The sequence below is a fragment of the Agelaius tricolor genome, unplaced genomic scaffold (genome assembly GCF_023055355.1).
Source record: "Agelaius tricolor isolate 1412-34295 unplaced genomic scaffold, bAgeTri1.0.p SCAF_11, whole genome shotgun sequence".
Classification (NCBI taxonomy): Eukaryota; Metazoa; Chordata; class Aves; order Passeriformes; family Icteridae; genus Agelaius; species Agelaius tricolor.
Window position 1 is genome coordinate 14,589,078 of NW_027269271.1, and position 15,514 is coordinate 14,604,591.

The 15,514-nt window shown below is 39.3% G+C and overlaps 1 protein-coding gene across 7 annotated transcripts in view; it reads right to left on the reverse strand.

Moving 5' to 3' along the window:
- RPAP2 (RNA polymerase II associated protein 2) overlaps nt 1-14,475 on the reverse strand; it is a 33,150-nt gene extending 18,675 nt beyond the window's left edge. For 5 of the 7 annotated variants that reach the window (XM_071436297.1, XM_071436293.1, XM_071436299.1 and 2 more), the window contains exons 1-10: nt 14,401-14,475; nt 13,494-13,539; nt 12,623-12,737; nt 11,851-11,949; nt 10,744-10,809; nt 9,417-9,505; nt 7,621-7,656; nt 5,831-6,767; nt 5,430-5,524; nt 3,622-3,702 (exon numbers count right to left, since the gene is read on the reverse strand). In XM_071436297.1, coding sequence (XP_071292398.1) covers nt 3,622-3,702; nt 5,430-5,524; nt 5,831-6,767; nt 7,621-7,656; nt 9,417-9,505; nt 10,744-10,809; nt 11,851-11,949; nt 12,623-12,737; nt 13,494-13,539; nt 14,401-14,449 — 1,613 coding nt within the window. In that variant the 5' untranslated portion in view covers nt 14,450-14,475. Of the gene's footprint in view, nt 1-3,621; nt 3,703-5,429; nt 5,525-5,830; nt 6,768-7,620; nt 7,657-9,416; nt 9,506-10,743; nt 10,810-11,850; nt 11,950-12,622; nt 12,738-13,465; nt 13,540-14,400 lie in introns of all 7 variants that reach the window. The other 2 variants (XM_071436296.1, XM_071436295.1) reach the window with 2 other exon arrangements.
- Between the last annotated feature and the right edge of the window lie 1,039 nt (nt 14,476-15,514).

Consider the following 15,514-nt stretch of genomic DNA (forward strand, 5'->3'; position numbering starts at 1 on the left):
ACAATATGCAACTTCTCAAAATGGAATGTGCCCACTTTCTTGGCCTGTGTAGGGCAGAATACACAAGCTAGGAAAGCTGGAAGATCCCAAATAGCTGCGTGGGTTGCTCAGTTGCTGGTTTGTGGGTCTTGTGGTTCCCTCCACCAGGACACGCTGTGGCCACCCAGCAGGACCACGTGGTTTTCACACTGTGAGGGAGCCTGACTGAGCACCTGGATCCAAGGGGCAGAAACTTCCAGGATAAAGGACTAAAGAGTAAGATGCATAAAAATTCCATCTCAAATGACCTCCTCATAACTGACTAACAAGGGAACTCCAATAGGGAAATTGTAGGAATCCAGAGCAAATAAGAACAGTAAACCCAGCATCTTTGCAAATGCAGTAGCCTCTGCTTCCTACATCCAGATTCCCAGGTAGGGGCATATATATCTGCAGTTCAAGGATCTGTCCTTCTGTAAATCTGCAAACTGACTTCATGGCATTAGGATGCAAAGCTGTGACTTTAGGGGATCTCAGCTAGCTGTATTTTTTCCAAAACTTGCATGAAGATGAGTGACTTTAACTAACCCAGGGCAGCACAGGCAAATACTGAAGCATATATTGTCTTTCTTTAGGTTTCAAATAGACCAATTTAACCATAAAAGGCAGCTTTTCTACCTCCTGGAAAACAGCAACATATTTACATACTGTAATATCATTTAGTTTGATGACAACCAGCAAAAATAAGTTACCATTTAACCTTAGGCTTCTTTTGAGAGAAGTCTAATTACTTGAGAAAACATCATTAACATCCTGATACTCCCCTACTTCCACGCAGAACTTCATCTACGACCAAGTACCACTGATTGACTTGAAACTCAGAACTTAAAATTCCACTTAAAAAGGGTAATAGGTAAAATAGGTATAAATAAGTGTATATACCAGATAACATATATTCAGGATACAAACTTAAAAGCTAAGACTGTCTTGGACACATGATAAAATCAAGTTGTAACACATGTCTTGAACACATCTCACATCTGATTCATTGGTAGAGTTCAATGTCAACGATAAGCTCCATAAAGGGAATTAAAATACTTGCAACCATAAAATACAGATGGAATCCTATTTTCAAAATGAAGTATCATGCCTTAAAAAAACCCAACCACACATTCAAAATTATTTATCCTCCATTTATATATAAGAAGCTAATTTTCTCTGGATCTTTTAACAAAGTGCCCTTACACACTCTGGAGAATTATTTGACATCTCAGTTTTCGTAACAAAAGCTTACAGGCACTGAGGGACTTTGTTTGGGAAGAGCTCTAACCATTCTAAAATGTCTCTTGAGATCTCTCTAGTGTGTTTCTTAGCAGTGGTGATTGAATAAATGCTGCCCAAAGGAGGCTGAACTGCAAGTGTTCCTTTAAAAACCAATGGAGCTGAAAATCGTTGTTGCTTAGTTCACCACATGCTATTTTACCCTTCTTCAGCTAAGCTCTACTACAGCCATGTGATTTACCTACTACCCTTTTTGGCACGCTCTTCAGCCTGAAATATCTTCAGTACAAAAAGCAGGAAAGAGCACCAGCATTTATCAGTGCTCCTCCATTGTCATTAAGCATTTGAACCACATTAACAAAGTAACATTTGAATTTCTATACCTTGTAATTACAAATACCATTTAAAATTTATCCCACGTCTCTCTGCCAAAGCATTCAATCCAAAACTTAAGAGACTACTAATATTAAATAAACTTAAACCTACATACCAAATCGGAGATTCAAGTCTATGCCTTCATCTTAATATCCATGAGCTAGCTCTTGTGTACCAACAATCAGTAATGCAACACAGAAAAAGGGCCCAAAGGTTTTTATTTATTCTTCCCTATTTCCTGTATTTTTGTATTCTTTTGCTATCAGCGACAACAAAACTCCATTTATTTTGAGATATATATTATATGAAGGCTTTTAAAATTCTTGTATAGTGCTCACAAATGTCTTTAACCACCCCCCACCCAGAATCCTGAATTTCTAAGCAGCTGATCTGGAATCTTCACAGTAAGAGAACCCCAAGAAGTTGCTACCATCACCTTCAACTTACTTCCTAACAAAAATGATACAAAAATTAAACTCGCCAAGTGTTATCTAAGAGATCAAAACAGATTAGAGGAGACTTCTAAATTATGATGACCTACTGTTGCATGAACCAGGAACTGGGTTAAAGACCAAATAAATTTGATTTGCTTCTATTCTGTAAACCCACAAGTGTGTGCATATACATACATAAACATATATGTGTTTTAGAAGTCTATTTTGGTTTCAAGTCTCATTTGCTATAAACCACTGAAAACTTTATATTCATGCCCCATTGTCTCCGAATAGCATAAGTAATTTAAAATAGAAGCTCTGTTTTTGAGAACCTCCAGGCCTTCTTAGATAATCAATCATTAAAAAGTAGTTTGAAAGACACCAATTGTAGTTTCTCTACTTTTATCAATCCACAAGCTAAAGTGACTATTAAGCATTTAAACTGCAAAGCAATAAAACTGTTTTAAGACACAAAGATCTTACTCAAACAATAGCTATCTAGCTATCTACACTATATGCAAAAACATTTTCACTGGTTTCAGTGGTGTTGTTAAAAGAAGAGGCGAGTCAGAACTTAAAAGACTGCAATCACAGAAACAAATTCAAATAGTATCAATGTCTTTATTTAAAAGATATCATGCACAGATGAGATGCACAATTACCAGAAAGGAAGAGAGAATCTTCCACAGTAAGAAATCTTGCGGAGAGACATCTGTGTTTTAGTGGTGTCCTTCCAGACATGGGGTAAATCGTAAGAAATTGGGTAGAGCTGGGTTTCTATTCACCAAAGCCCAGACTCCTTGTGGCAAATGCTACATGAATGAGTTTTGGAAAATACACATGTAAACCTCATACAGGCTGAGGATGTGCGAGGGACATTTCAAGAGTGACAATGAACACGCAGTTAGCAACTGCTATTGCTCTTTTTCTGACAATACTTGGGGGTGAAGGACACAGTCTAGGTCCAGGCTATGAGAGTTATCTCCCAAAGAAAACCTAAGAATGTTCAGAGAAGTTACCATTCTGTTTTCCCTCCTTCTTTATCTCACTGTTTCCAAATACTGTCTTCAGTCCTACTGACTGACCTGTGGTGATGAAAAGTGCCCACTAGATCTTCTTCCCGTTGAAATCAGGAAAAGACAGATCCAACTGACTCTAGAAGTTACTCGTAAAAATTATTAATCAGATTTAAGCCATTTAGCCCAGCTGCAAGGAGCTAGAGCAAAAGAAAGGGACAGATCTCAGAAACTCACGCTTAATAGGAGGTGACGAGGTAGCAGAACCTTTAAAAGACTCACCAGCATCCTCCAGAGACCACTGGCCTAGTTTTTAAAAATCTACAAATACTCCTGATGACCTAGCCACTGTCAGGAGCAGGGAAAGGGCTGACTTGTTAGTCCACAGGGAACGTGACATTACCTACATGAACACGCAGCAAGAGAAGGGGAGATCTGCAATAGGGCCCTTCTCTCTGTGCCCAAATCACAAATCATTCAACTGCATGTTTAATTCATCTATTTATAAAAATCTCTAAGTAAAGACCAATACTCACCGGAAGGTTTTGACAAGATTTTTTAGCTCTGTGTAAACATCACCTGAAGCAATCTGAAGAGGGCCCAAAACTGCAGATAATCTAGAAGGCAAAAGACACCAGTCAATATACATTTTCCTCTCTTTCTCATTTCTTCTGAAGTAGGATTTCCACCAAAGCTTATCAAGGTTAGCAAAAAGGAAAAGAGATTGACTTCTGTGCAGCAGATCAGGCCTATAGTTTTCATTTCAGCTCTCTCTGTGCATGGTTGGGCCAACATCTTCACAACCACTTGTTTTTAAAAATCTCTAGTTCTGTGTGGATGTGGAGATTTAAATACAATTCTACATACATATACTTACTAGTTTTACCTTTCAGTTCTGAAAAAGTATTTTTACAATTATGAGGACTAGGACTACAGGCCTTATACATTTTTTGAAGGTTTAGATTTACTTGGCTCAAAAATAACAATACAAAAGGAAGCTGCATGTCTAAATGGGGTATTCACACATAATATACCTGCTAACCTCAGACTCACACAGATGCAACAGAAATGTCCACTGTGAGCTTCGCAGATGAAATCTAGATGATAGTTACCAGAAAATTTCAAAAGAAAGAAAAAGACAGGTTTCCTCCTCACTTATCCGTGCATAAAAAGGATAGACCACACAAACTGCACATACTCTTTAACTAGTTGTCAGGATTCCCAAATGATGGAAATAACATCTTTTGTTTTTTACATTTAGGATTAAACTTTTGCCTCTATATACTTGTTAAATAATTACAATTCTTTTGTATTTGAATATCCAGTGATTTGCATTTATATGCACATAACACTTACTGCATCAGTATTCTGGAAGACTGCATATTTTACAAAAACTGAACACAGGGTTCTTATGATGCTGGGCATATTCATTGCTTTATCACAATGAAAATTATCTCTTGATTGTAACAGAACAACTGCATCAGCTCAGGAAATTTAAAACAATCAACATTTACAGACAAGACACTTGGGGGATGGTTTGATTCCATGTTTGTGGCCTATCCACCCATGATGCAGGTAGAGAAAAACAGAAAGGATTTTCCTTTTATTTTGGCAGGGATGGTGGGGGGGGGGGGGGGGGGGTGATTGTAAGGCTTTAAGTTAAAAAAAAGGCTTCTGCAAAACCTAGTTTGGCCAGGTAACACAAACTACAATGACAGAAAAGTAAATACCCCTACCTAAAACAGAATCATGACCTTCAAACACTCATTTATCTGCACTGCCTTGACAATGAGAATATTTTCAAGGTTCTCCCAACTTTGACAGATTCATAATTCTAACAGCTACATCAGAAATGCCTTAATCTCTTTTGTGTGACTCCAAAGCCCTTTTATGTATGTGAAGAAGGTCTGCTGTTTGCAAAGTTTTAAAATCCAATTGTGAGGGCCTTTAGTGGTTGTAGCTAGGGACATACTGATACCAGCCATCCAAACACGCATTAGAAACTCTCTTTGTATGACTTATCTTAAACAATTACAAGGATTTGTTTACAAGTAACAGTATGCTTAATGTACAAGACAAATATTTGAACTCTTCTCAATCAATTTCAAGTTTTTCAGTCTAAACTTAAGCAGTTGGTACCTACAGACTGTGCAAACTGGCACTTACAACTGGACTACAGCTGACTTGCAGAAATAAGTAAGTCCTTTAGGGCAATAATGGGCTTAAGTTATGACTAGGGCCACCTAGAAAGAGCCAGGCCCATCCTTGGATGTGTTTGTTATTTAAAACAATGATGAACAAGTACAACTTCAGACTGCCATTCACCAAAGTAAAGGGTACTTACGCTTTTCTCAGTTTTTCAAGGACAATTCGCTTCCTAATCTGCATTTGTGCATTTGAATCAACAAGTGGGAAGGTGAGATCTTCCTGTTGATCATCCTGTATTAGACAAGAAACTTTAACAGCTATAACCTAGTGTTTAACTGAAGTCAGTACATAAAAAAGTCATAATCAATAAATATTTAAACATTAAATAACTTTTATCTCTGAAAAAAACCCCAAAACTCCTTTTTAATGGGCAGACACTTGCATAATCTGATGCAACATACAGTATGCAGCTAATGGAATTTTCTCTTTCTCCATGAGAGATACTTATCCACTTATAACAACAGAAACAAAGTACTAATTCTTTGAAGGTCTATTCAGGCTTCATCCAGCCTCCACATTGTTACAGCAGACACTTACGCTGTCTTTGCTGGGATGTTCCCCTTCCTGCGCTTGTGTCGCTGCCTCCTCAGCCAAGACGCACCTTCCTTTGTAGAACTCTTTTACTCGGAGTTCTAGGAGCTCTGTTTCTTCTTTTAACTTTTCATAACTAGGCACAGGCTTAACTATTCCACTTGAGCCTGTGAAAGGTAAAGAGTAGTTCAAACTGTTTTCAGGCTCCCCTACAGCAACAGTGCTGAGATCATCAGGTGTATCTAAGTCATCCTCATCAAGTTCTTCAGTCTCCTGGCTGACAGATGCTATGCACTCTGATGAGCACAAAGAAGTATAGTTTGGGCCATAGAGAAATTTTAAAGTTTCCTCAGTTCTCCACTCCATAAGTGTTTGCCTAAGTACTTCTAGTAAACTGCCTTTGGAATTAACTGGATGCCTCAGTTCAGGGTTTTTATGTTCTATTGACTTAGCTAATGTTCTTTTAAGATGTTCTGCTCCTCTTTTGCTCACACCTAGAAAAACTATCTGTGATCCATACGTATTTTCAAAGATTTCTGAAGCACTCGATTTTCCAGGAGCAGTATTGTCTGAAGGTGGTGCAGTTACTTCATTATGAACAGAGCAAGTGTGTCTTTCTTCCTGAGTGTCTAATTTACAATGAGAGAGTTGTTCTGTGACTTCTACCACATCTGCATCTTCAGTTTTAGGGCTGGCATGGACTTTCTGAGCAGGCTTCTTTTTGAGGATGCTTTTTCTGGGCAATTGCTGTGCAAAATTGGCTGAACTTGACTGACTTCCTGGTAGGACAGAGGAAATAAATTCTTGTTCAGTATCAGTACTGCTGTCACTGGCTGTGTCATGAGAATGAGATTCACATGGATCTGAAGATATCCTAGGATTTTCAATGTCAGATGCTTTAATTACTTCATCACGTAGTTTCACCTCTTCTCCAGACTGTCCACTACAAAAGAAAACACAAGTCATCAGTGAAATAAGAAATGGCTTTTATCTGCAATAGCTTCTATTCTCATGAAAGAATGATAAACAAAGCATTTCCCCCCTTATAGCAGAAGTGTAACTTTTTGCTTTAAGAATCATGTGCTCTTCTAAAAGCCTTCTTGAACTCTAAGAGTTGTACTATTCTACGATCAAAATGACAAGCATAGAGACTATTTAGAGAAGTGAGTTCTCAGCTGATTATTGGTAGTTAGAAAATAACAGTATAAACAAGACAGTATTAAAGACAGAACAATGTCAGACTTAGCATCATGAATAGTGCAATTTTAAAATGAAGACAGTCGTGTTAACATATGTGGGAATATAGTACCCTTAAATCAGGGGGACAGCTGAGCTGTTTCAGCATATATAAGTTTGCCACCTAATGGCAACACGTTGCTAAAGAAAACAAACAGAAAGTCAATGCACAGCGAGGCACAGCGAGATGACAGAGTAGCGTGATTTCATTTTGGCTCATATAGACCTTTTAGATTAAGAAGTACAGAAGCTTTCATCACATATAATTGGCACAATTTTCTTTATAAAGAATAGATGGCATGAAATATTCAAAGTACAAACAGTGTATTTGTTTCAGATTTCAACAGGCTCAATTAAGACACACAATCCAAGAGCAGCTGTACACTAAATCATACAGATCAAATATGCTGGGTTAGAATCACAAAGGAAAAAAACCTTTGCATAGGTTCTAGTAAGGTCTTTTTTATAACACAACAAATCAAAGATTCCCTTTGCATCTGCTATGATGCTAAATTTCTAGCTATAAGTGCATCTAACAACAAAAAAATTGTTCAGTGTACCTCTGTCCCTCCTTCAGCAGCTCTATGTCAGGTGGTCTGGAAAAAGAAAACAGAATGAACATTTTCCTGCTAAATCTATTCTCTTGAAATACACACGAATACAAAAACAGTTGAGTTTGGAAGGCGTATCTGAGGATCTTCTAGTCCAACACCCTCTGTTCAAAGCAGATCACCCTTTGGTCTCTTCTTCAAACAAGAGAACATGCCAAGATACTCACAGATCATAAGGTTCCTATAGTAAAGACAATTCTGGGCTATTTATAGGAAAATGTTCCAATTAATGTAAAAATATGAATATTCATTATATTTTTACTTATTTTAAATTTTACTTTGTTAAAAATTAGGCTGTCAAGTTATATATTCTTTAAAGAAAACAGTTTTCAAAGGTTTCTAGAAACTAAAAATATTACTAAATAAATTCTGACGAGTTTCTTTCCAAAGCCCTACTTGCAATTAATCTACTTCAGTTATGAGGCAGCATAACAGTCCTATTCCTCTTATCCAATACCAAATGTTAAAAATCTAATGTATCCTATGACTGAAAGAAAACCTTTTAAACAGACACTAAATGCAAGTCAGTGTACTAACACCTTTCAGTATATAAAAGACCCTGCAGGAAAGCTGCACCACTCATATCAATAAAGTGAATTTGGAAACTAAAGATGATAACATAGAGTGATTTAAATTATTATCTCCATATAATTCTTCTTTGGAGTTTTAAGTGGAGGTTGTAGTCTTTTCTGTCAAAGGAATTTCAACTATTCTACCATATCAGTGTGTACACATGTATGTGGTTGTGCAAAGAGCTGTAGCTAGCCAAGAACTATCTGGGAGTTTGCTGGTTTGTTTTTTTGCAAATACCGCCTCCCCACCACCAACCCAGAATAATTAACTATGTCAGGCATAAAAGAACTGTACTTTTTTGATGTGAAGAATAAAGGGAGATTTTAGAAACACTTTTCGTGACAACAGCAAAACATTACCTAAAAAGCACTGGTAAACTTTAACATTTAACGAAGAGTCTAGTTTTACCTACTAGAACACCTCAGATCTGATGAGGCTGCTCTAAAGCTCTTCTCTCATTGATCATATATTTCATATGACACATATAACTCCAGCTGGTTTCTTTTGTTGAAAGCCAGGGACTATGAGAAGTAGCATCTTGGAGAATGAAAGCTGAGTAAATTTACTGAACACTCTCTATGCCAGTCTTTGTTGTTCAACAGTGACACCCATTGGCTCCACTGATTATTTGCAAGCCTGTGTTTCCTAAGAGGGGAACGTGGACTGCATACACTGTTCCAAAATGTGTATTGCAGGAAGAACAAGACATGGGCAATCAGAACTTTAGACTGGATAAAAAATCTCTTCATGTTATAGACTGCTTCAGGTGCAAGCGTTCACTGTCTAAGCTTAAGATCAATGCCAAGTGCTGTGCTAAAATTAGAAAATCTCTTGTAACAGAGTAAGATTATTTCAACCTGTTTGTAAAAATTCAATCCCAGTCAGTCCATTTTAAATAGGAGTTAACTATTATTTCTGACTAGTCAGCCCTCTAACCTAACATGGTCACGTCTGCTAAGCAGATGAGAGTAGTACTGAACCATGCCAATTTCTGTAATCCATACAGCTACAACACTTCTAAAGCAAACACCATGCTAAACTAATATGTTAACATCAGCTACCTCTGCTTCAGCCAAATCATTTTGATGTGCTGCAGCCCTTAATTACCACTGCAGATGCACAGAGAAATAATATTCTCAAAAGGTGCAATGAATGTGTAAGATTATACTTACTTTTCTTCTTCTCTCATCCACACTGGACTTTTGGAAATTTGAGCTTCAAAATATTTAGATGCTCTATAGCAAAAGTTGCTGCAAAAGCACTGGCAACAAGAGAAAGCAAGAAAACACCACTAAGGCCAACTTGAATACATAGAAAGGTGCAACAGTAATTTCTTTTAATGCCTGTAAAATTAAGTACCAATACATGTTTCTTTTCGAGCCTATGGCCAGGTTTTCAGTTCACCTGAGAAATCCAACGAATCAAATAGGTCTATCCCATTCCACACAAGCCACAGTTAGCTACTTCTTTCTTCCCCATTTTTCTGCTTTCTGCAGTTTTATTACACAGTGAGAAGCAAACCAGTGTTGGATCCTATATAATTCCTCCACAATAATTTTAAAAAGCCCCAACAAACCAAACTCTTCAAAGAGGAACCCATAACCCAATATGCTGTTCATACAGTTTGAAAAACATACAATCAAATTCAGATGTCTAATAATGAAAATTTTTGTTAGGAACAGAACCTGCTATTTTGCAATACTTAGAACACCTAAAAATCTGCAGCATCTTTGAAAAACAGATTTGCGAACTTGCATCACAAGGGAAGAACACAAAACATCGAACTTCTTGTTGGAGTCTTGCCCGATTGCTTATGAAAGCAATTCCTAAAATTTTGTGTACCCCAGAGTTTTAATCAGAGGAAAGGAATGCATACTAGTGACACTGAAGAAATTTGTTCTGTAACTGGAAACATTTATGTTATAATTTAGTGTCTGTGTGCCTGTAGGTGACTGTGTATCCCGTGAAATGGCAAAGATGACTTTTATGCAACTATGTGTGAATATGCTTCCAGAAAGAAACATTTTGTCAAGAGTTAGGTTTTATGCTGAAAAGTCCTCAAAAAAGAAACCCAAATGTTCCCCAAAAAAGAACACTAAGGGATATGTAAGATGTAACTTGTACTACACTACTGCAAACTTCAGTGATTGAAAAGGATTTGCACTTTGACCCTGCTAAAGCTCACTGACTATGCTGGAGCAAAATAAAAAACACTTCTTCACAAATGCCTTTAACAGATCAGCTGTGCCACATTCAAACGCCTATCCAAGTAAAACTTTCCATCTTATGTTTAAACTTAGAAAACCATGTATTTTGTCTCACCAAAGATATCATCTAGGAAGTGAAATGCACAAAAAATTTCAACAGTTTGTGAAAATTATTTTCATAAGAACCAAACATATTTGCCTCTGAATCAAGCCACTGTACGAATGCTGTTACAAAATGCATTTCTGATGTTGCCACCATTAACACATTCTAGAAATACACTTATTACCATACCTTTCTTTCAGTGATATCATAAACTCTGTTCGTTTTTGTTGAAATTCTGTACTTCTGCTTTGGCACCTAAAACAATATAGTTTCATCAGCAAGACTGTCAGTTCCATCATGAGTACAGAGAAAACATCGTTCTTAATTCACATATTTGGGTATGTGCAATATATTCTATTTAACTGAACTGCATACTACAACCACCTTTTATCTCAATTCTTCTGATGTTGCACCTTCTCAGATGTAAGAATGGCACTTTAATCATATACATCTCATTAATCAGTAAAAGGCAGCTCCACAGCTATAAGAAAACCAGTGCTGAACATAAAACAAGGGAGCTGCCATGGCAGAAGCTTTCCTCATGTGTAAGGGCTGAGCAATTAGGTCAGCAACAGGTCCTTCCTTAATCCAGATCTATTTATATGCATGTGAGACTGAACTGTCAGACCCCCACAACCACCCAGACAAACTTATGCAAACTGTAACAGTTTTGAAATTAACATCTAAGCAAATAGATGAAGTCCAAAACAGTAAATTGTTTTGCACATGAGTTGAATGTTTTCAGATAAGCACATGTAGCACTGGTATTACATCCCAGGTTATCTAACTGACCTCTGAGTTCTGCTTAAGCTCTCACACATCACACCCAAAGAGGGGTGACTTTCATATTAGCACAGTTGACATACATTTTCATAGCAGATATATATGCATTTACATAATAATATCCCTGCATTGTATTGTTTTTTCATTTCAATCTTTCTCATAGACATCTGTTGCTACACTGACAGAAGAACAAGATTTCCAAGTTTTTCCATTCACAAAGGAAGGCCGTGAAGCCACGACTCATTCATCTTTATCCCTGTCAGAACAGACCCACACATTGTGATTCTGATCATAGAGTAACTGATTCTGTCATACAAGAACTGCTGTCTACTCATCAAATTTCACCTTTCACTTCAGAAGGATTATACTGAAATGGAATTATTTAATGCCTGGCTCCTTACTTGACAGTAATCTGTGCTTAATAGTCTAAGTTTAAAATTAAAAAGAAAATGCAAGAGAATAAAAATTGTGAAAAGATTCCTTTGATAACAGCATTAAGGAAAAGCAACTTACATTTTCCAGCTTATTGTGACATAGAGGATAACCACACAGTTTGATGATAGACCTCTCATCAACAATGTCTTTATAGTGAGATGGAGTAATACATTTTCCCTAAAATGACAAGAAAATAGTTCAACCATAGACACTGGAAAACTTGCCAGTTTTGTACTCAAAACATCTCTTAAGCATATAAATATCTAAAATTTTGTAACAGTTATCCATTAAATTTAATAAACAACATTGAGAACCTACACAGTAGAAAAGGTAAAGGGGCAAAGAGAGAAGGAAAACAGACCTGGGCATTTCTTTTTTACATATACAAAAAACCTGCAGAGTTTTGCCTCTAGTGTGGCACTTATTTCTGTAATTTTCCTCTATTTACATGTTTTGTACCTTATTAATCAGCCTATTTACAACCTTAACAAGAATAATCATTATACCATTCCAGCAAAACTCTGCTGCCAGATAACTGTCGTGCTTTATAGAGACTTTGTGTCAATTTACTGATGGTATGATGTGAACCTAAATTTTTCAAGTTCATCTATCAGTCCAGAACCACAGAGGTATAAAGAAAGGCTGTGAGAAAAGAGTGAGGATTCATTAATGTACACAGTCCTGCATGTTTTCACTGCAGAACCCTTAAAAATATGGAAACTGTTACCAGAGCTGGTAAAAGAGGGAATCAATGGTTTGGCTATTTTAAACTGCAGCAAATTGTTCCAAAAACTTTTTTTAAGAGTATCACACCAAGATACAAAACAGTATAAAAACTTGCAACACTTACACAATTCAGAAGGAACTCTTCAGTAATGTCCTCTTCCAGGAGCTGCTCAACAATAGACAATGCTTTTTTCTCACATTCAATCTTGTGTCTCAGTGCAGCCTCCAGAGCTGCTTTCCTGTAACAGAACAGACACTGAATGATACAGAAGGCAGATTTCCATAAACAATTTTCTAATCGTATTTTTATCTTTTTTTCTGAAATACAGCTTATATTTTTCTGTATCACACCATGTTGGCCAAACAGGCAACAAGTAACTGGACTAGTAATTCTGCTACAACTACAAAGGGTTACATATTTTATATTGGTTTGCTTTATTTGCTGGCCAAGAAAAGTACTGACTCTTACTATATTGCAATACACTCCCCAAACTTTCTTGCAAGAGGGAAATCCAGAACCGGCTGGACAAAGAACCTGGGACAATTTATGGAGTGTTGTCAGGAAAACAGGAGCTGGGTATGACATAAAGAATAGGAAGAAAAAAAGAACTAGGACATGACTGTGAGGTTACAAAGTAAAGGTAGGAAAAAAATGAACGAATGCCTCCTCCTGAGTGTTTTTTGATGTAAATAATTATAAATAGCAAGTATGTAAAGAAGTTAAGACAGCAAAAAGCAAGCACTGCAGACTAAAGAAATACAATTTTGGATGTTAGATTACAAACTTTTAGTATATGACACAATGCTCAGATGCGCATGCCGTTAGAAGTTACGCAGCATCACTCCAAACGTGTCCTACGTGATGTTGATGCTGGTGATTTACTGAAGTTGATCGTGGTACTCTGAAAAAGCAAAGCCTCTGCAGCACAGAGACTGCAATTTCAAAGTGAGGCAAAAGAATACAAACACCACATACTGTTTCTCAGAAATTATACCTTTGGGCAGCATCTTCATTTTTCTGAGCAGCTGAATGCTTATTTCCTAGAAATCAAATATACAAGTTAGCGTACTTTCTTAACAGTGGAAGATGTTGGAACCTGAAAAATATTAAAGCCTCTAAACTGTAAGCACAACCAATATAGTTTCTTAGTAATTATTATTGCTTTTGACGGCTGTGATTTCAGTAAGCTGGTATGCAGCTAGATACACTTTTTAAAGTGCAAAAACAGACAGGCCCAACTCGTATCATACTCTCATTCACCGTGTTTTGTATACAAAAAAAAAGGGAAAAAATTCTGACAACAATTTTGTGCCTGCCACACCCCCCGTGTCTCTTTACCCAGCTGGTAAAGCCCAGTTTTACCCCGGCCGTCCCCACAGCTGCCCCACCGCAGGGCTTTGCTCCGGGCCGGCTCCAACGCCGGCACCTGACACGGAGCCGCTATTGCCGCTCTCGGAGCCGCCCCGGACGGCGCCCTGACCCAGCTCCCGACGCGGGTGTCCCGCGCAGCCGCTCCCCCACGACAAGGGCAACAGCAGGGGAGATACGGCGCTGTTACCCTGGGAAGGACGCAGCGCTCTAGGCAGGACTCAGCGCTCGGACCGCACAGCTGCACGACCGCCGTCACAGCCTGGCCCTGCCGCTCAGAGCGGGCCGGGGCGGGCCGGCCCTTCACGGCCTGAGGGGACGAAGAGTCCCGGTCTCGCCTCGTCCGGCCCGTCCCTCACCACGGCCCCGTACCCGGCCCGGCACAGGCCCACAGAGCCGAGCACGGCCGGCCCGCCGCTCCCCTCGGCATGGTGGCTTGGGCGAGTCCGCCGCTGTGCCGGTCTGGGGGCACAGGGAGAGCCCAAAGGGCCAGGCGGGGGGAGAGGGGGCTGCCGCGCGATCCCGGCGCCCACCTGCGCGCCGCCGGCGGGGCTTGCCCGTCCCGGCCGCCATCATCGCCATCAGCGCCGCTCCGCCCGTCGACCTCTCACCCGGGGCGGAGCCGGGAGAGGCGGCAGCGCGGAGCTGAGGGGTTCCTCTGGCAGGGACTGAGGCGAGGCGAGGCGAGGCGGTGCCGCTCTCGGTGCCGGGAGAGACGGCAGCGCGGAGCTGAAGGGTTCCTCTGGCAGGGGCTGAGGTGAGCTGAGGCGGTGCGGTGCCCTTGTGGCTTTTCATTCAGCCGTGTGTTTACAGGCTGAGGCTGGCAGCCTTTTCGTCCCAGCCTGGGTGTTGTATCGCCCAGAGAAGGGGCCGGGGTATCTGTTTATTAGGAGGAAGTTTGGTGAGTATTAATAGAACGTTTCACATGATTCAGATGCTGTCCACTTGCCGCTGAAACCTCCTAAAAGATTCAGCTGGAAACCGGATTAAGTATTAAGGCCGGAGACCATCTGCGAGCTCAGGCAGTAAATCCCTGCCACACGGTGGGTGCTTGGGGCGCGCTTCCAGGCTGTAAGTACATTGTGAAGTTACTGAGGGCCGAAAATGCAACAGTACTGGCGTTCGAAAGTATGTTAAATTATTTTGGTGGGATTAGTAACATTCTGTAAAATGAAAAGCTTAAATAGTACAACGTGTGATAAGAAAGTATGTGGTAATGATCTGGTTAAAATGACAGGCTGGAAAGGATAGGTTTCAGTGACATACAGATGTCAAAATGGGCTGTGAAAAATAGAAAGTGAGTTGTTTATTCTTTGAATAAGAAAGTCACACACAGATGCCTTTTAAGCTTTTGTGAGTTGTCCCCCTTTGTGAGCATCTAGATAGGTTCTTTATCTGTGTATTGTCTCATGTAGGTGAGCTGGTGTTTGGCCAGTGTCAGCCCACCACATTCGGTCAAACATAAGAAGAAAGGCTGAGGACATTGCATGGAGACGCCTGTGTTTTGATGAATAGTTATCTAGTTAACCAGGTGTAGGGGCAATTGACAGTCACAGTGATCATATAACCAGGTTTAGGCCCATGGCATTACTTAAAACCATAAAGATTATGAATGCTGCTATGATAGATCACATAGGATAACCAGGC